The following is a 21,862-nucleotide window of genomic DNA, read 5'->3' as shown; positions in this document are numbered from 1 at the left end:
GGCCTGTTATGAGGATTAAGTATGATGGTGTATGGAATGCATTTGCATAATGCTTGTAAGGGCTCAGTATATGGTGGCCTTTATTAAGTCACTTAATGTACTTAATGAGTAAGATAGACGAACACAGTGCTTTATTAAAAATTCAGTAGACCTGTCATTCTGGTTGAGTAATTCTTGATCTTTGCAAGACAAAAATCCATTATTAGTAGTTTTAAAGTATATAAAGTTTACTTCAGGTGACCTAAATAGAGGCCTTCCAATCCTGTGGAGCAACCTAACTTATGGGACACGAGTTTCAGATGCCACTGTTGAGGGTCCCCCTAGGGAAGAAGACAAACGTCAAAGGGCTCCAAGGCCCATGGCCTGTAGAGATATTTCAGAGTGTTGCCTCCATGCAGTCTGGAATGCAAGACCTTTGAATGCACTGGAAACCTCCATGTCCAGAGCAATAGATGTGATGGTTCTGCTGTATTTGGCACTGCTCAGACCCCATCTGAACCCTCAGAGCTCATCCCGAGTGCCACATGTTCAAACAGACATAGAAGACAGCCAGAAATAGATGAACAGGATGGCAAAGAAGTGGGAACAATTTCTCCCAAGAAAGAGCTGCAACAAGTGGAGTACTTTGACTAGAAAAATGGAGACAGGGACTTCCCTGGCAGTCCAGTGGTTGGGACTTCGCCATCTGGTGCAGGGGGTGTGGGTTCGATCCCTGGTTGGGGAGCAAGGATCCCACATGCCTCGGGGCCAAGGGACCAAAACATAGAGCAGAAGCAGTGTTGTGACAAATTCAGTAAAGACTTTAAAAATGGTCCACATCAAGGGCTTCCCTGGTGGCACAGTGGTTAAGAATCCGCCTGGTAGTTCAGGGGACACGGGTTTGAGCCCTGGTCCGGGAAGATCCCACATGCCTCAGAGCAGCTAAGCCTATGCGCCACAACTGCTGAGCCTGCACTCCAGAGCCCATGAGCCACACCTACTGAGCCCTTGTGCCACAACTACTGAAGCCTGCACGCCTACAGCCCATGCTCTGCCACAAGAGAAGCCACCGCCTGTGCACCGCAACAAAGAGTAGCTCCCACTCGCCGCAACTAGAGAAAAACCTGCGCACAGCAACAAAGACCCAACGCAGCCAAAAATAAATAAATTAAAAATAAATAAAAAGGAAAAAGAAAGAAAAATGGAGACATGGTGGCTTCTCCCTATATCTTCCATCTGCAACAGAGACCAAACTTACTCTGTGTTGCTCCTGGGAGCAGAGCTGGGTAGCAGAGTGGCTACAGGCATAAGCCATGAGTCAGAGAGCCCTACTTGGGGGCAGTGGGTGGGGGAAGGTAGTACTTGGTGAGATTTCTTCTCTCTACCCTCTTTCCCTTCTATAACCTTGCTTTCACCTCTCTCCAGGATTGAGGCTGGGCAGTGTGGGGAGAGGTACAGCCATCAGCAAAATTCTTTGACTTGAACTCTCGTGGGTGGGTGTTGCCTCTCTTGGCCCACATGGTGCTCAGAGCCAGCTCTTCTCTGGAATGTCGCCATGAGTTCTTCAGAGCGTGTGCTCTACCAATCACTGGGAATTCTCACCTGCAACAGTAGGCGATAGTTACTTCCAGGACTCCAGCGATAACAGGCCTGATCTTGGCACTGGCAGATGGGTGAGAGGGAGAGTGTTGCCTTAGTTCCCTGTTTCTGATGAAAGAGGGTGGTGGTGTATGTGTGAATGTTGTGTGCCTACATGCACGTGAGAGTGTGAAGGTGTGCATACCTAGCTGGGAAGACCAGGGACTGGCCCAGAACAATAGACATTGCTTTTGGTGGTGTGCTTTGGTGGAGGGAGGGACCGCAGATTTCAGGGGACGCCATCCAAAATCAGCCATGGCTGTTGCCAGGGAAAATGTGCCAGGACTTGAAAGGGTTAGAAGATCTGAGTAGAGACATTCTAGAGAGTTCTGAAAAGAATCCCGGAGATTTGTATCCAGATGTGGTTTTGCATAAGATGTGATGAGAAACACCCATCCTGTGCCATCACAGCTTTGAAAACATTACAGGCCATTTGTTTCTATGTTGTGCATTTGAAATCTGGAAGGGGGTAGCGTTTTAATGTTTTGAATCTCTCTGTAGCTCAGTGTTTCCTTAGAAATACCAGATTTCCATATACTCTTTAACAATCTGGCTCCTGTTCCTCCCCTGATATTTCTCTCCTACTTATTTACAATTTTGGAAGCAGCTTTTAAAAGAGCAGTTTGTTGGGACGTAAAATACAAACCGAAACCCTAACATTTCTCCTTGCTGTTGACGTTTGCTTTCCCCTCACTACACAGCTTACTCGCCAGCGTTAGCATGGCTTCCTTTTACAATATGTTACTAAGAGCCGAGGAAAAGTAATGATCTTTTCCTTGGCTGTTTGAATTACGAGGCGTCACATTACTCGATTAAGCTTCAGTTGCTCCCTAGGGAAACTGGAGATGAAAATCCTTACTTCAGAGAATTGTCCAAATTCACTGAGATAACATATGTAAAGGGCCTGGCGTGATAAAATAGGGGTTCAGTAAATGCTAACTCCCATATTATAAAGAAGGCAGGGGGAGACAGCACTGTTCAAAGCACACATCCATAGGTATAGTCAGTTCTGCTATGATACCACATATGTATTCCCCCAAATCACCATCATTCTACAAAATCGCACAGTAAAAAGTACAGAGATCGCTGGAATAATAAGCTAGGGGCAGAACACTCAAAAACTTTGTCAGTGACGCATGGGAAAAAAGACAGGAACCTAATAGAAAGGATAGCACAGTTTTACACATGTTAAATGGTTAAGAGGCACATAAATACAATAAATACGGCACTTCACCTTGGACTTGAAGTTGCTTTTGAAGCTCTATGTGTCCTTAATAGTTTTTTTATAATACATTTTAAAAATTTTATTTATTTTTGGCTGTGTTGGGTCTTTGTTGCTGCACGCGGGCTTTCCCTAGTTGCAGCGAGCGGGGGCTACACTTCGTTGCGGTGCGCGGGCTTCTCACTGGGGTGGCTTCTCTTGTTGCGGAGCATGGGCTGTAGGTGCGTGGGCTTCAGTAGTTGTGGCTTGTAGGCTCCAGAGCGCAGGCTCAGTAGTTGTGGCTCATGGGCTCTGGAGCACAGGCTCAGTAGTTGTGGTACACGGGCTTAGTTGCTCCGCAGCACGTGGGATCTTCCCAGACCAAGGCTCGAACCCGTGTCCCCTGCATTAGCAGGCGGATTCTTAACCACTGCGCCACCAGGGAAGCCCTGAAGTTTGCTTTTGGAAGTGGACTTCAGAAGGGCTGCAGCTTGTGTGTTATTGTGAAATGTTAGATCGTGGGTTATCTGGGCAGGTGTGGCTCACAACCCACACTGTAAACTCAGGTAGCTGGTAGATGTTTGAGGTGTGAACACGTGTGCATTTTTGCATATTCCTACAGGGCTCAGTTCAGCTATGTGCAGTTTTCTGCATTCATTTGATGTTTTTTAAGGAAGAAATCAAGCATAAGCAAACAGAAAGTTTGTGCTAGGCACAAATTGTTCCCTAATGTATCACTTGCGTTGAACGCATTCGTGTTTTCAAAACAAGCATTATAGCAGAAATGATGTACTTAGCTGATGCTGTTGAATAAATGAATGAATAGTGGGTGGTCTAGATCAGTGATCCCCAACCTTTTCGGCACCAGGGACCGGTTTCGTGGAAGACAGTTTTTCCACTGATGGGGGTGGCGGAGGGGTGAGGGCTGGTTTCGGAATGATTCAAGCGCATTACATTTACTGTGCATTTATTTCTATTATTACATTGTAATATATAATGAAATAGTTATACAACTCACCATAATGCTGACAGGAGGCAGAGCTCAGGCCGTAATGTGAGCGACGGGGAGCAGCTGTAAATACAGATGAAGCTTCGCTCGCTTGCCCGCCTCTCACCTCCTGCTGTGCGGCCCAGTTCCTAACAGGCCATGGACCGGTACTGGTCCTTTGGCCCAGGGGTTGGGGACCCCTGGTCTAGATGATAGAATAAGCATTATGCTACATTGTGGAAAGTATATTTGTAGCCTTTGGAACTGGATTTTTAAAAATCCATGGTCTTCTGGATTTCAAAAGTAGTGTATAACTATTACAGAGCTTTTGATGCCTCCTCCTGCAGTGACCTTCAATCTATGCCTGGAAGGGCCCCTTCAGGGGTCGCTGGCAAAGGGTGGGAAGCTGCAAGGTTCCCTGCCCTCCGCTTCTTCAACCAGGGCCCTCAGGGTTGTATCTGCTTTTCTTTTTTGTTTTCTTTTGAAGAAAGGGTTCTGCTGCTAATTTACAAGTCTCCAAACCACCACTAGTGACTCAGTTGACCAAATTTTGTTTTACAAACTAGTACTCAGGAATGTATCTTTTTTTGAAAAAACATAATCCTCAGTTGGTACTATTGGGCTATGAATACTCCAGAATTAGTAGAATTTGACCAAGAAATACTCAAGTGGGGCTTCAAATTACCATTTTGCCTCCAAACTACTCAGCCAAGTCTCATCAGCAATGGTGCATGTGGGGCTTCCTCTCAAATCCAATGCCAGTCTGGGCAGATCTCAGATGAAAGTTGATGGGCATTTAAATCTAGCGCATTGATGATGTTCTCTTCTCTTCACAGACACCAACAACATGATTTTATTTCTTTTCATTTTTAGAGAGCTGGATTGAAAGATGTCTCAACGAAAGTGAAAACAAACGTTATTCTAGCCACACATCTCTGGGGAATGTTTCTAATGATGAAAGTAAGTGCTTGAAACTCATTCTTCCATGGTGTCCTGGATGCGGACTGTGTCCTGATGAGGAATGGTGCTTCTAGAATGCTAGACTGGGGCAAGTTACCTGAAACAAGAGGCTCTCCAGCCATTTATAAAATACCCCAGGCCCTCCCTGTAATATCCTGCAGTAAGGCGTGCAATGCAGTCAGGTGAACGTGGAAACTGAGGCCACGGCAAAAACTTGCCGTTTACACATTTTTATTGTCTGAGTCCCTAAAGACCCCATCTCAGTGATGCTCCAGTGGGAAAATGTGGACCTTGAATGGGAAAGGCCATTCCACGTAGATGTGGGTTTAAAGCATGTCATGGGACTGTTGTTTTAGAGTCACAAATGTCCTTGGTGTTTGAAAGTAACAATTTCTCCTGGATCTTGGTCTAGAGAATTGGTATTAATGGAAAGATACAAACTGCTCTGTTTACACCTTTCCCTGTGTTATGTCAGACTGGGGCTGTGGGTGCCTTATATTAAGAGCAGAAGACTACTTGGGACTTGTAATTGCTCCTAAAGCACTGCAAAAAGGAGCAGCTTATTATAAAAGTCATTTCCAGCAGGGACAGAGTGTCTCTCTTGGTTGGTAAAGAGCATCTCCTTAGTTCAATTTTCTTGAAGATTCAGGGAATCTTTGTGGAAGATTTAGCCATACTGTTGTATGTCACAGTAGTTTTTCTTTTTCATGGCTGCATAGTACTCCACTGTATGCATATATCACAGTATACATATCAGTATAAACGTTGATGGATATTTAAATTGTTTCGAGTTTTTGACTGTTCCTTAAGCATCTCTGAACATTCTTTTTTAAGTGTATTTTATTGTGGTGGAATATACCTAACATAAAATGTATCATTTTAACCGTGTTAAGTATATAGTTCAGTGGCATTCAGTACATTCCCCTTGTTTTGCAACCATCACCACCATCCACCTCCAGAAATTTTTACATCTCCCAAACTAAAATCCTGTACCCATTAAACAATAACTCTCCATTCCCCTTTCCCCCTAGTCCCTAGCAACTACTCTTCTACTTTCTGCCTCTATGAATTTGACTACTGTAAGAATCTCATATAAATGGAATCACATAGTATTTGTCCTTTTGTGACTGGCTAATTTCATTTAGCTTAATGTCTTCAGGGTTCATCCATGTTGTAGCATGTATCAGAATTTCCTTCCTTTTTAAGGTTGAATGACACACGCTTGTATGTATATACCACATTTTGTTTATCTGTTCATCCACTGATGGACATTTGGGCTGTTTCTACCTTTTGGCTATTGTGAATAATGCTGCTATAAACATGGGTATACAAATATCTGGTGGATTTCTGCTTTCAGTTCTTTTGGATATATAACCAGACGTGGAATTGCTGGATCATGTGGTAATTCTATGTTTAATATTTTGAGGAACTGCCATATTTTCATGGTGGCTGCACCATTTTACATTCTCACCAGCAATGTGCTAGAGTTCCAATTTCTCGACATCCTTGCCAATACTTGTTTTTTTCTGGGGGTTTTTTTGTAATAGTCATTCCAGTGTATAAGGTAGTATCTAATTGTGGTTTTGATTTGTATTTCCCTAATGATTAGTGATGTTGAGCATCTTTTCATGCGCTTATTGACCATTTGTATATACACTTTGGAGAAATGCCTATTCAAGTCTTTTGACCATTTGTTAATCAGATTGTTTATTTTTGTTGTTGTTGAATTGTAGGTATTTCCCTAATGATTAGTGATGTTGAACATCTTTTCATGTGCTTATTGATTATTTGTATATATTCTTTTTAGAAATGTCTATTCAAGTCTTTTGACTGCTTTTAAATCAGATTGTTTACTTTTTTCTTGGTAAATTGTAGTTCTTTATATATTTTGCATTAACCCCTTATCAGATATATGTTGTGCATATATTTTTTTCTCATTCTGTGGGTTGCCTTTTACTCTGTTGATTGTGTTCTTTGATGCACAGAAGTTTTCAATTTTGATGTAGTCTAATTTATTTATTTTTTCTTTTGTTGCCTGTGCTTTGGTGTCATATCCAAGAAATCATTGACAAGTCCAATGTCATGAAGGTTTTCCTCTATGTTTTTTTTCAAAAGTTTTATAGTTTTAGCTCTTACGTTTAGTTCTTTGATCCATTTTGAGTTAATTTTTATACATGGTGTAAGGATTCACATTCATTCTTTTGTTTCTGGATATCCATTTTTCCCAACACCATTTGTTGAAAAGACTGTGCTTTCCCCATTGAATGTTGACACCCTTGTCAAAAGTCATTTGACCGTGTATGTATCTGGAATCTCTATTCTGTTCATTGGTCTATATGTCTGTCTCTATGCCAGTACCACACTGTTTTAATTACTGTAGCTTTGTACTGAGTTTTGAAATCAGGAAATGTGATATCTTTAATGTTGTTCTTTTTCAAGATTGTTTTGGCTATTCGGAGTCCCTTGAGATTCCATATGAATTTTAAGATGGATTTTTCTATTTCTGCAAAAAACTGTTGTTAGGATTTTTATAGGGATTGCATTGAATCTATAGATCTCTTTGGATAGTATTGACATCTTAACAATATTAAGTCTTCCAGTCCATAAACACAGGATGTCTTCACATTTACTGATGTTTTCTTTAATTCTTTCAGCAATGTTTTATAGTTTCAGTGTACAAGCCTTTTGCTTCCTTGGTTAAGTTTATTTCTAAGTATTTTATTCCTTTTGGTGCTATTGTAAATAGAATCGTTTCTTTCTTTTTTTAAATATTTATTTATTTGGCTGTGTCGGGTCTTTGTTGTGGCACGCGGGCTCTTCGTTGCAGTGCGCAGGCTTCTCTCTACTTGTGGAGTGCGGGTTTTCTCTTCTCTGGTTGTGGCATGGGCTCCAGAGCATGTAGGCTCTGTAGTTTGTGGCACATGGGCTCTCTAGTTGAGGCGCACGAGCTCAATAGTTGTGGCACTTGGGCTTTGTTGCCCCCCCGGCATGTGGGATCTTAGTTCCCCGACCAGGGAACCGTGTCCCCTGCATTGGAAGGCGGATTCTTTACCACTGGACCACCAGGGAAGTCCTTAGAGTTGTTTTCTTAATTTCCTTTTTGGATTGTTCATTGGTAGTGCAGAAAAATGCAGCAGACTTTGTATGTTGATTCTGTATCTTGCAACTTTGCTCAATTCATTATTAGTTCTAGCAGTGTGTGTGTGTGTGTGTTTGTGTGTGTGTTCTTCTTCTGGCAGTATGTTGAATAGAAGTGGCAAAAGTGTTCCTCATCTTAGAGGAAAAGCTTGTAGTCTTTCCACCGAGTATGATGTTTGCTGTGGGTTTTTCATATAGGCTTTACTCTGTTAAAATAGTTTTCTTCTCTTCCTATTTTGTTGAGTATTTTTATCATGAAAAGATTTTGAATTTTATCAAATGCTATTTCTGCATCGATTGAGATGATCATGTGGTTCTGTTAATGTGGTTTATTATATGGATTGCTTTTTGTATGTTGAACTGTCCTAGCATTCAAGTAATAATCCCACTTGGCCATAGTGTATAATCCTTTTAATACACTGTTGAATTATGTTAACTAGCATTTTCTTGGGGATTTTTGCATCACTGTACATAAAGGATATTGATCTGTAGTTTTCTTATAGTGTCTTCATCTGGCTTTGGTATCAGGGTAATGCTGGGCTTGTAGAATGAGTTTGGAAGTGTTCACTCCTCTTCCATCTTTAGGAAGAGTTTGAGGAGGATTGGTGCTCTGAATATTCTTGTGGACATCCTCTTTTGTGAACTACCTGTTCAGGATTTTACTTGTCAGGTTTTGTTGTTGTTGTTTGTTGTTGTTTTTTGATTGTGCTATTTGTCTTTCCCTTAATGATTTGTAAGAGTTGTTTTTATATTTTGAATAGGAGATATTTGTTAGATAAAAATATTGAAGTTTGTGGTCTGCCTTTTCATTCTTTTAGTGGTATCTTTTGATGAACAGAAGTTCTTACTTCTAATAAAACCCAGTTATCAGTGTTTTTCTCTTTTGTGTCATATTCAGAAATTTTTGCCTACCTAAGGTCATGAAGGTTTTCTTCATGTTATTATCTAGAATTTTTATTATTTTACTTTTTACTTTTCTATCAACAGACATCTGGAATTTTTGTAAATGGTGTGAGGGAGGAGTCAAAATTCTTTTTTTATTTTTAATTTTGACTGATAGAGCACCATTTTTTCTGAAAAGAATTCCCTTTACCCACTGGTCATAAATCAGGAGATCATATACATGTGGATCTATGTCTTGATCTTTATTCTGAATCATTGGTCTGATTGTCTGTTTTAGAGCCAGTACAATAATCTTTATTACTGTTCCTTTTATGGTACATTGTAATACATGGTGGCATAAGACCTCTTTTTCAAGATGGTTTTGGTTAAGTTCTTAATATTTCTATATAGATTTTAGAATCAGCTTATCTATTTTCACATGCACAAAAAAAATCTGCTAGGATTTAGATTGGGATTACATTGTATCCACAGTTAATTTCAGAAGAATAACATCTTGCCGACATCAAATTTCTAATCTGTGTATGTGCTTTAAACCTCCATGTATTAGATGGCCTTTAGTTTCTCTCAACAGTATTTTGCAGATTTCAGTGTAGAGATTTTGCACATCTTTCATTAGATTTATTCCTAGGTAATTGATATTTTTCAGTACTATTGTAAGTAGTATTATTTTTAAATGTTTTCTAATTGTCAGTTGCTAGTATATGAAAATGCAATTTATTTTTTAGATAATGACTGTAACCAGGCACTTTGCTAAATTTGCTTATTATTTATGAGTTTACTATGAACATAATCATGTCACCGGATAATGATAGTTTTGCATTTTCTTTTATAGTCTTTATATTTTTATTTCTTTTCTGTGCCTTAGTGCACCTGCTGGGACCTCTACTGCAACGTTGAGTTGAAGTGGTGATAGCAGACATTCTTGCCTTGTTCCTTACCTAGGGGAAAACATTTAATGTTTCACCACTAAGCATGATGGTTGTTATGAACTTCTTGTAGGTATCATTATTGAATCCCTGGTTTGCTGAGAGACTTTTCTTAAATGGGTGTTGAACTTTATCAAATGGTTTACTGAGCTGAACATATGAGCTGATCATATGTTTTTCTCCTTTATTCTGTTAATGTCGTGAATTACATTGATTAAATATTTGAAGTTAAACCAATCTTGCATTCCTAGAAGACACTGCACTTGGTCAAAAGTTTGATATTTTGTATTTTTCTAGGTTAGATCGACAACTATTTTGTTAAGAATTTTGACATCTCTGTTTATTAGATTTATTGACCAATGATTTTCCTTTTATCCTCGTCAGGTTTTGGCATCAAGATTATACAGTCCTTATAAAAAGATGTGGAAACTTTCTTTTTTTTCTGTTCTTTTGAAAAGTTTGTGTAAGATTGGCTTCATTTATTTCTTAAATATTAGGAAAAACTTAACACTGAAGTCATCTGGGTTTGGAGTTTTCCTTGAGGGAAAGTTTTTTTTTTTTTTTTTTTTTGCGGTACGCGGGCCTCTCACTGTTGTGGCCTCTCCCATTGCGGAGCACAGGCTCCGGACGTGCAGGCTCAGCAGCCATGGCTCACGGGCCCAGATCCCATGTGGGATCTTCCCGGACCGGGGCACGAACCCGTGTCCCCTGCATCGGCAGGCGGACTCTCAACCACTGCGCCACCAGGGAAGCCCGAGGGAAAGTTTTTAATGATGGATTCAGTTTTTTTTTTTTTTTTTTTTTTTTTGCGGTATGCGGGCCTCTCACTGTTGTGGCCTCTCCCGTTGCGGAGCACAGGCTCCGGACACGCAGGCTCAGCGTCCATGGCTCACGGGCCCAGCCGCTCCGCGGCACGTGGGATCTTCCCGGACCGGGGCACGAACCCGTGTCCCCTGCATTGGCAGGCAGACTCTCAACCACTGCGCCACCAGGGAAGCCCGGATTCAGTTTTTAAAATAGCAATAGAATTATTCATATTTTTCTATTTCTTGTTTTGTTACTTTAAGCAAATTGTTATTTTTAAGGAATTCATTTCATCTAAATTTTCAAATTTATTTACATGATATTGTTTAAATGTTCCTTTTATTACTTTTTGTCGTGCTTTTAGCATCTACAATAATGTCCTCCTTTCATTTCTGATATGTTTTCTCTATTTTTCTTGATCAGTTTTGCCAGAGTTTATCAATTGTATTAGTCTTTTCAGGTATCCAACTTTTGGCTTTTTTTTTTTTCCCTCAATTTACATCTTTTAAAAATTTCATTTACTTTTGCTCTTTTCTCTAGTTTTTCCTTCCTTATGCTTTCTTTGAGTTTAATTTTTTATCTTTTTCTATTGTGAGATAGACACCTAGATCATTGATTTTCAACCTTTTCTAAGATAGGCATTTAAAGTTATAACATTTCCTCTAAGTACTACTTAACTGTATCACATAATTCTTCTGGTGTCATACTTTCATTACCATACAAACTTATTTTCTAATTCCTATTGTGATTTCTTCTTTTACCTATGATTCATTTAGAAATCTATTGCTTAATTTCTAAAAAGTTGGGGATTTCCTAGTTGCCTTTCTGTTACTGATTTATATTATAATCCACTGTGGTCAGAGAACATATTCTGTATGACTTCAATATTTAAAATTAGTGAGACTTGCTTTTTTGTCCAAACATATGATCTATTGGGCAAATGCTCATGTATGCTTGTAAAGAATGTGTATTCTGCTGTTTTTGGATGGAATGTTCAGTAACTATCAATTAGGTCAGGTTGGTTAATCATGTTATTCAGATGTGCCATATCCTTATGGATTTTGTTGTTGTCTATAAGGTACTGAAAGAGGTGTTATATTGTGGTTATCTATCTCTTCAGTTTTGTTAATTGCTGCTTTATGTGTTTTGAAGTGTTAATTTCTTAGAAATTTAGTATCATTGTATCCTCTTGTTGAAATGATCCTTTTTATCATTATTAGATGTCCCTCCTTATTTCTAGTAATACTTTTTGCCTTCAAGTCTATTTTGTCTGATGTTAATATAACTACACCAGCTTTCTTTCTTTTTTTTTTTTCTTTTGCGGTACGTGGGCCTCTCACTGTTGTGGCCTCTCCCGCTGTGGAGCACAGGCTCCGGACACGCAGGCTCAGCGGCCATGGCTCACGGTCCCAGCCGCTCCACGGCATGTGGGATCTTCCTGGACCGGGGCGCAAACCCGTGTCCCCTGCATCGGCAGGCGGACTCTCAAACACTGCACCACCAGGGGAGCCCTAGCTTTCTTTTTTATTGGGGTTGTTACGGTGTATCTTTGTCTTTTAATTTTCAACCTTTCTGAATTCAGTATTAAGATTTTTATATAGTTTTAAAAAGCCAGTCAGATAATCTTTATCTTTAATTGGAATATTTAGATCATTTAAATTTAATATAGTTACTTACATTGTTGGGCTTAAATCAACAAACTTGGTACTGTATTTAATTTTTATTTCTCCCATCTGACTTTATTTCCTTATTCCTCCCTTGTTCCTTTTTTGGGAAGGATTAATGCAATTAAATATTTTTAATGTTTTTCTCTGCTAGCTTTCCAATTAGATATTCTTTTAGAGTGTTTTCAGGGATTACACTATGTACCCTTCCTTTCACATCTGCCTCACGTTAATCCTTCCCCCACTTCAAATACAGTGCATGAACGCTCTCATAGTTTAACCTCATTTACCTCCTTCCTACCCTCTGTGCTATTGCTTTAATGTATTTTACATCTACATATGTTATAAGCCCTATAAGACATTATTATTGTTTTAAATATTAGTCATTCACATATTTTAATATGTGAATATATTTATTCACATATTTGCCCTTTCCAGGGCTCATCATTCTTGTCAGCAAGTCCATGCTTCCATCTGGGATCATTATTTCTTTAACCCAAAGAAACTCCTTTACTATTTCTGGTAGTGCAGTATAGAGTAGTGTAGATCATGAAAAACAGTATTATTTCACCTACATTTTTGAAGGACGTTTTTGCTGGATATAGCGTTCTAGTCTGGTAAGACTTTTTTCCTTTCAACCCTTTAAAATTTTTATTGCATTGTCTTCTGGCTTCTAGAAGTTAGTCATCAGACTTATTTTTTTATTTTTTATTTTTGTGGTATGCGGGCCTCTCACTGTTGTGGTCTCTCCCGCTGCAGAGCACAGGCTCCGGATGCGCAGGCTCAGTGGCCATGGCTCACAGGCCCAGACGCTCTGCGGCATGTGGGATCTTCCTGGACCGGGGCACGAACCCACGTCCCCTGCATCGGCAGGCGGACTCTCAACCACTGCGCCACCAGGGAAACCCCATCAGACTTATTTTTACTCCTTTGAATACAATGTCTTTTTGTCTCAGGCAAAAGATTTTTTTCTTTCTCTTTAGTTTACAGCAGTTTGACTGTGATGTACATAAATATGGTTTTCTTATATTTTTCCTTCTTGGGGTTCACTGAACTGCTAGCATCTGTGGGTTGTCATTCATGAAATTTGTAAAATTGTTCACCATTGTCTCTTCAGATACCTTTTCTGCCCCATTCTCCCTTATCTCCTGAATTCCAGTTACATGAATACTAGACCTTTGACTGTACCCCATATGTTTCTTAACACTCTGCTCTGGTTTGTCCATTTTTCTCTCTTCATTCTTCAGTTTGGTGTTTCCTGTTGACATCATTTTCAGTTGTCAATTTCCATTTTCTATCATGTCTAGAGTCTGCTATTAAGCCCATCCAAGTTACCTTTTTTTTTATAGTTTTGTGGTTTATTTTCATTTATTTATTCATTCATTCATTTATTTATCTATTTGGCTGCACTGGGTCTTAGTTGTGGCACGCGGGGTCTTCGTTGTGGCATAAGGGATCTTTCTTTAGTTGCAGCATGCAGGATCTTTTAGTTGCAGCATGAGGGATCTTTAGTTGTGGCATGTGAACTCTTAATTGTGGCACATGGTATCTAGTTCCCTGACCACAGATCAATCCTGGGCCCCCTGCATTAGGAGCTTGGAGTCCTAGCCACTGGACCACCAGGGAAGTCCCCTACCCAAGTTATCTTAATTTCAGATATTGTATTCTTTCTTTTATGGTAGATGCTCAGTTGATTCTTTTTTTTTTTTTATCAAATCTCAGTTGATATTCTACATTTTTCGTCTGTTTTGTCCATCACTTCATCTAGTTTGACTGTCCTTTCCTCTATCTCCTTAATCTTATTAACCATAGTTATTTTAAAGTCCCTGTCTGATAACTCTAATATTTCAGTCATCTCTGGGTCTATTTCTATTATCTATTTTTTCCTTGGATTTCAGGGTTTTGGTCTTGTTTTTCAATGTACCTTATAGTTTTTGATTCAGTGCTCGACATTATGAATGCAAAGTTGGAGAGGTTTTGGGTGAATGATGTTAATAACATCCTCCACAGAGTGTTAAATTTTGTTCTAGCAGGCAGATAGAGAACCAGCAAGTCTCCTTGATCCTGTCAAGCCTTGGTTAAGTCCAGTCTATTTCAATTTTGTCCATACTACCAGAGTGTGGTCTTTACTTCTAGGTCATAGCTTTTCTGGGTCCACAACTGAAAGCCCTGGGTATTTACCAAGTTCCTTCTACCTTGACCCAGCTTGAACTCCAACTTCTGACACCCTAGGTAATCAATGACCAGCTCTTTACCTCTAAGCTGATGTTTTCTCTTTGGTTTTTTTGGTTTCTCACTCTCTGCATGTGCAACATAGGAATGCGCTAAAGACTTGAGGGGAGTTTGAATGCAGGCATGTCTGTCTTCTTCTCTTCTCTCTGGAATGTTGCTCCTTATATCTTAGCCACTCTGTCATCTACAAACTCTGACTTCAGTCTCATCAGCCCAATAGACTACACTCTTTGCTTAGGTTCCAGTGTAGCAATTTAGAAATATCCACAGGAACAAATCTAGGGTTGATGTGGAGCTCATGTTGGTGCCAGTGCTAGATCTAAAACGTGGGCTTCTGTCAGTCCATATTTTGTTTTTGCTTTCAAAACGCAAAAATACTACATTAAAGAAATATACCCCCTGGCTATATGAGTCATGCATGTATATATTTGAAAAATATAGGGGAAAAGATATGAGGAAGAAAAATAATTGCCTCTATCCTGCTATCCAGAGGTAACCACTCTTGATGTTTTTGTATTTCTTTCTGGTTGTTCTTCTAAGCATATATTGTTAAACAAAGTTGTATATATGTATATATTTATAGTTAATATGTATATATATGGCTATCATCTGTTAAGCAATGAGAAGTGCTTTAATTCCAATATCTCTCATTCAATTATCACAGTGGTCCTAGGAGGTAACTTATTCTTATGAGCTTCATTTTATACATAGGAAAACTGAGGCTCAAAGATGTTACATACTTTGCCCAAAGTTACACGGCTGGTAAGTGGTAGAGCTAGGATTTCAGCCCAGGTCTGTATGTCTGCCTTTGAACATTAGGCAGTTTGTCTTTGCACTGTTCTGCCTCTCAGAAGGTAATGCTTCAAAGACTTTTGAGGATTTCATACCTTGTCCATAGGGATACCAAGGCCAGAGCTAGGAAGGCCCACCACTCCCTCTCAGTGGCTTATTGGTATGTTAATACTTGTCTGTGCCTTGTCATCTCTTCCACTCAACTGAAAGCCCCATGAGGGCGGGAATGTTGTGTGGTTCACTGTTGTAACCCCAGGTCTTGGCACATAGTGGGGGCCTTAGAATATGGATGAAGTTTCAAAAATTAATTTTTCTCTTAATTTTAGTACTTTAAGAGTGTTTTGGATTGTAAAAGACAGTAACCTGACAGTGGTTTAAACTGTGTAAATATTTACTATCTTATTTAACCAAAAGACGAGAGGTAGAAAGTTCCTAGGTTTATTCAAGAGCTCAACATTATCCGGGACCCAGGCTCTGTATGTATTTCTGCTAAGTCTTCCAAAGTTGTTGACGTTTTGTCCTCATGTTGGCTTGTGACCTCATGGTCACAAGATTGCTGCTTCAGGTCCAGGATTCAGGTCCACATTTAAAACAGCTGGATGGGGCAAGAGAAGGCACCAGGTAGCTTACCTCTTACATGTTTTCCTTTTATCAGAAAACAACAACAGGGACTTCCCTGGTGGTCCAGTGGTTAAGACACTGCATTTCCATTGCAGGGGCATGGGTTCAATCCCTGGTCGCGGAACTGAGATCCCTCATGGCATGCAGAGCAGCCAAACAAACAAACAAACAAACAAATAAATAAATAAAAAGAAGAAGAAAACAGCTTTCCCAGAAGCCCTCTGTAGACATTTTTCTTTTACTTTATTTGTGTCCAAAACTTTATCTAATCTGTGGCTGAAAGGGAAAATCGGAGAGTGGATATTTGTCAAAATAATAGAAAAGAGTAGAATTACGATGGTTGGATTGCCCCCACTTCAAATCCAGCCTGTCTCTTGTTTGTATACAGCCCATGATCTAAAAATGTTCTTTTGTTTTGTTTCTTCTTTTTCTTTTATTTTTTGAATTTTCTTTTATTTATTTTTTTTATACAGCAGGTTCTTATTAGTTATCCATTTTATACATATTAGTGTATACATGTTAATCCCAATCTCTCAATTCATCACACCACCCCCTGCCCCTGCCACTTTCCCCCCTTGGTGTCCATACGTTTGTTCTCTACATCTGTGTCTCAGTTTCTGCTCTGCAAACCAGTTCATCTGTACCATTTTTCTAGGTTCCACATACATGCGTTAATATATGATATTTGTTTTTCTGACTTACTTCACTCTGTATGACAGTCTCTAGATCCATCCACGTCTCTACAGATGACCCAGTTTCATTCCTTTTTATGGCTGAGTAATATTCCATTGTATATATGTACCACATCTTCTTTATCCATTCATCTGTTGATGGGTATTTAGGTTGCTTCCATGACCTGGCTATTGTAAATAGTGCTGCAGTGAACACTGGGGTACATGTGACTTTTTGAATTATGGTTTTCTTTGGGTATATGCCCAGTAGTGGGATTGCAGGGTCATATGGTAATTCTATTCTTAGGTTTTTAAGGCACCTCCATACTGTTTTCCATAGTGGCTGTATCAATTTACAATCCCACCAACAGTGCAAGAGTGTTCCCTTTTCTCCACACCCTCTCCAGCATTTGTTGTTTATAGATTTCCTGATGATGCCCATTCTAACTGGTGTGAGGTGATAACTCACTGTAGTTTTGATTTACATTTCTCTAATAATTAGTGATGTTGAGCAGCTTTTCATGTGCTTCTTGGCCATCTGTATGTCTTCTTTGGAGGAATGTCTATTTAGGTCCTCTGCCCATTTTTTGATTGGGTTGTTTGTTTTTTTAATATTGAGCTGCATGAGCTGTTTATATATTTTGGAGATTAATTCTTTCTCTGTTCATTCATTTGCAAATATTTTCTCCCATTCTGAGGGTTATCTTTTTATCTTGTTTGTAGTTTCCTTTGCTATGCAAAAGCTTTTAAGTTTCATTAGGTCCCATGCGTTTATTTTTGTTTTTATTTCCGTTACTATAGGAGGTGGATCAAAGATCTTGCTGTGATTTATGTCAAAGAGTGTTCTTCCTATGTTTTCCTCTAAGAGTTTTATAGTGTCCAGGCTTACATTTAGGTCTCTAATCCATTTTGAGTTTATTTTTGTGTATGGTGTTAGGGAGTATTCTAAATTCATTCTTTTACATGCATCTGTCCACTTTTTCCAGCACCACTTATTGAAGAGACTGTCGTTTCTCCATTGTATATCCTTGCCTCCTTCTTACAGATTAGTTGACCATAGGTGTGTGGGTTTATCTCTGTGATTTCTATCCTGTTCCATTGATCTGTATTTCTGTTTTTGTGTCAGTACCATACTGTCTTGATTATGGTAGCTTTGTAGTATAGTCTAAAGTCAGGGAATCTTATTTCTCCAGCTCTGTTTCTTTCCCTCAAGACTGGTTTGGCTATTCAGGGTCTTTTGTGTCTTCATACAAATTTTAGGATTTTTTGCTGTAGTTCTGTAAAAAATGCCATCGGTAATTTGATAGGGATTGCACTGAATCTGTAGATTGCTGTGGGTAGTATAGTCACTTTCACAATGTTGATTCTTCCAATCCAAGAACATGGTATATCTCTCCATCTGTTGGTATCATCTTTAATTTCTTTCATCAGTGTCTTACAGTTTTCTGCATACAGGTCTTTTGTCTCCCTCAGTAGGTTTATTCTTAGGTATTTTATTCTTTTTGTTGCAATGGTAAATGGGAATGTTTCCTTAATATCTCTTTCAGATTTTTCATCATTAGTTTATAGGAATGCAAGAGATTTCTGTGCTTTAATTTTGTATCCTGCAACTTTACCAAATTCATTGATTAGCTCTAGTAGTTTTCTGGTGACATCTTTAGGATTCTTTATGTATAATGTCATGTCACCTGCAAACAGTGACAGTTTTGCTTCTTCTTTTCCAGTTCGTATTCCTTTTATTTCTTTTTCTTCTCTGATTGTCGTGGCTCAGACTTCCAAAACTATGTTGAATAACAGTGGTGAGATTGGTCATCCTTGTCTTGTTCCTGATCTTAGAGGAAATGCTTTCAGGTTTTCACCATTGAGAATGATGTTTGCTGTGTGTTTGTCATATATGGCCTTTATTATGTTGAAGTAGCTTCCCTCTATGCCCACTTTCTGGAGAGTCGTTTTCATAAATGGGTGTTGAATTTTGTCAAAAGCTTTTTCTGCATCTGTTGAGATGATCATATGGTTTTTATTCTTCAGTTTGTTATTATGGTGTATCACATTGATTGATTTGTGTATATTGAAGAATCCTTGCATCCCTGGGATAAATCCCACTTGATCATGGTGTATGATCCTTTTAATGTGTTGTTGGATTCGGTTTGTCAGTATTTTGTTGAGGATTTTTGCATCTATATTCATCAGTGATACTGGTCTGTAATTTTCTTTTTTTTGTAGTATCTTTGTCTGGTTTTGGTATCAGGGTGATGGTGGCCTCATAGAATGAGTTTTGGAGTGTTCCTTCCTCTGCAGTTTTTTGGAAGAGTTTGAGAATGATGGGTGTTAACTCTTCTCTAAATGTTTGATAGAATTCACCTGTGAAGCCATCTGGTCCTGGACTTTTGTTTGTTGGAAGATTTTAAATCACAGTTTCAGTTTCATGCCTTGTGATTGGTCTGTTCATATTTACTATTTCTTCCTGGTTCAGTCTTGGAAGGTTATACCTTTCTAAGGATTTGTCCATTTCTTCCAGGTTGTCCATTTTATTGGCATAGAGTTGCTTGTAGTAGTTTCTTAGGATGCTTTGTATTTCTGTGGTGTCTGTTGTAACTTCTCCTTTTTCATTTCTATTTTGATTGATTTGAGTCCTCTCCCTCTTTTTCTTGATGAGTCTGGCTAATCAATTTTGTTTATCTTCTCAAAGAACCAGCTTTTACTTCTATTGATCTTTGCTATTGTTTTCTTTGTTTCTATTTCATTTATTTCTGCTCTGATCTTTATGATTTCTTTCCTTCTGCTCACCTTGGGATTTGTTTGTTCTTCTTTCTCCAGTTCATTTAAGCGTAAGGTTAGATTGTTTATTTGAGAATTTTCTTGTTTCTTGAGGTAGGCTTGTGTAGCTATAAACTTCCCTCTTAGAACTGCTTTTGCTGCATCCCATAGGTTTTTTTTTTTTTTTTTTTTTTTTTGTTTGTTTTGCGGTACGTGGGCCTCTCACTGCTGTGGCCTCTCCCATTGTGGAGCACAGGCTCCGGATGCGCAGCCCCAACAGCCATGGCTCACTGGCCCAGCCATTCTGCAGCATGTGTGATCCTCCCAGGCCAGTGCACGAACCCGTGTCCCCTGCAGCGGCAGGCAGACTCTCAACCACTGCGCCACCAGGGAAGCCCAATCCCATAGGTTTTGGATTGTCGTGTTTTCATTGTCATTTGTCTCTAGGTATTTTTTGATTTCCTCTTTGATTTCTTCAGTGATCTCTTGGTTATTTGGTAAAGTATTGTTTAGCCTCCATGTGTTTGTGTTTTTTACATTTTTTCCCTGTAATTGATTGCTAGTCTCATAGCATTGTGGTCAGAAAAGATGCTTGCTATGATTTCAGTTTTCTTAAATTTACTGAGACTTGATTTGTGACCCAAGATGTGATCTGTCCTCGAGACTGTTCCATGCACACTTGAGAAGAAAGTGTAATCTGCTGTTTTTGAATGGAATGCCCTATAAATATCAATTAAATCTATCTGGTCTGTTGTGTCATTTAAAGTTTGTGTTTCGTTATTAATTTTCTGTTTGGATGATCTGTCCATTGGTGTAAGTGAGGTGTTAAAGTCTCCCACTATTATTGTGTTGCTGTCGATTTCCTCTTTTTTAGCTGTTTGCATTTGCCTTATGTATTGAGGTGCTCCTATTGTTGGGTGCGTATATATTTATAATGGTTATATCTTCTTTTTGGATTGATCCCTTGATCATTATGTAGTGTCCTTCTTTGTCTCTTGTAACATTCTTTATTTTAAAGTCTAGTTTATATGTTATGAGTATTGCTTCTCCACCTTTCTTTTGATTTCCATTTGCACAGAATATCTTTTTCCATCCCCTCACTTTCAGTCTGTATGTGTCCCTAGGTCTGAAGTGGGTCTCTTGTAGACAGCATATATATGGGTCTTGTTTTTGTATCCATTCAACGAGCCTGTGTCTTTTAGTTGGATCATTTAATGCATTCACATTTAAGGTAATTATCGATATGTATGTTCCTATTATCATTTTCTTACTTGAATGGGTTTGTTTTTGTAGGTCCTTTTCTTCTCTTGTGTTTCCCACTTAGAGAAGTTCCTTTAGCATTTGTTGTAGTGCTGGTTTGGTGGTGCTGAATTCCCTTAGCTTTGCTTGACTGTAAAGCTTTTGATTTCTCTATCGAATCTGAATGAGTTCCTTGCCAGGTACCACAATCTTTGTTGTAGTTTCTTCTCTTTCATCACTTTAAGTATATCATGCCACTCCCTTCTGGCTTGTAGAGTTTCTGCTGAGAAATCAGCTGTTAACCTTATGGGAGTTCCCTTGTATGTTATTTGTTGTTTTTCCCTTGTTGCTTTCAATGATTTTTCTTTGTCTTTAGTTTTTGTCAATTTGATTACTATGTGTCTTGGCATGTTTCTCCTTGGGTTTATCATGCTTGGGCCTTTCTGGGATTCCTGGACTTGGGTGGCTATTTCCATTCCCATGTTTGGGAAGTTTTCAACTATAATCTCTTCAAATATTTTCTTGGGTCATTTCTCTCTCTATTCGCCTTCTGGGACCCCCTATAATGCGAATTTTGTTGCATTTAATGTTGTCCCAGAGATCTCTTAGGCTGTCTTCATTTCTTTTCATTCTTTTTTCTTTATTCTGTTCTGCGGCAGTGAATTCCACCATTTTGTCTTACAGGTCACTTATCCATTCTTCTGCCTCAGTTATTCTGCTACTGATTCCTTCTGGTGTATTTTTCATTTCAGTTATTGTATTGTTCATCTCTGTTTGTTTGTTCTTTAATTCTTCTAGGTGTTTGTTCTTTAATTCTTCTAGGTCTTTGTTAAACATTTCTTGCATCTTCTTGATCTTTGCCTCCATTCTTTTTCCGAGGTCCTGGATCATCTTCACTATCATTATTCTGAATTCTTTTTCTGGAATGTTGCCTATCTCCACTTCATTTAGTTTTTTTTCTGGGGTTTTATCTTTTTCCTTCATCTGGTACATAGCCCTCTGCCTTTTCATCTTGTTTATGTTTCTGTGAATGTGGTTTTTGTTCCACAGGCTGCAGGATTGTAGTTCTTCTTGCTTCTGCTGTCTGCCCTCTGGTGGATGAGACTATCTAAGAGGCTTGTGCAACTTTCCTGATGGGAGGGACTGGTGGTCCGTAGAGCTGGGTGTTACTCTGGTGGGCAGAGCTCAGTAAAACTTTAATCCACTTGTCTGCTGATTGGTGGGACTGAGTTTCCTCCCTGTTGATTGTTTGGCCTGAGGCAACCCAACAGTGGAGCCTACCCAGGCTCTTTGGTGGGCTAATGGCAGACTGTGGGAGGGCTCACGCCAAGGAGTACTTCCCAGAACTT

At 39.1% G+C, this 21,862-nt stretch overlaps 1 protein-coding gene across 1 annotated transcript in view; it reads left to right on the top strand.

Moving 5' to 3' along the window:
* The window catches only part of RFX4 (regulatory factor X4), a 165,840-nt gene that overhangs the window by 21,919 nt on the left and 122,059 nt on the right, over window positions 1-21,862 (top strand). The window contains exon 2 of the mRNA XM_065886804.1: window positions 4,680-4,766. Within this exon, the coding sequence (XP_065742876.1) occupies window positions 4,680-4,766 (87 nt within the window). The remainder of the gene's footprint in view (window positions 1-4,679; window positions 4,767-21,862) is intronic.

The sequence above is a fragment of the Phocoena phocoena genome, chromosome 11 (assembly GCF_963924675.1).
Source record: "Phocoena phocoena chromosome 11, mPhoPho1.1, whole genome shotgun sequence".
Taxonomy (NCBI): Eukaryota; Metazoa; Chordata; class Mammalia; order Artiodactyla; family Phocoenidae; genus Phocoena; species Phocoena phocoena.
This window is presented reverse-complemented; position numbering and strand designations above follow the sequence as displayed.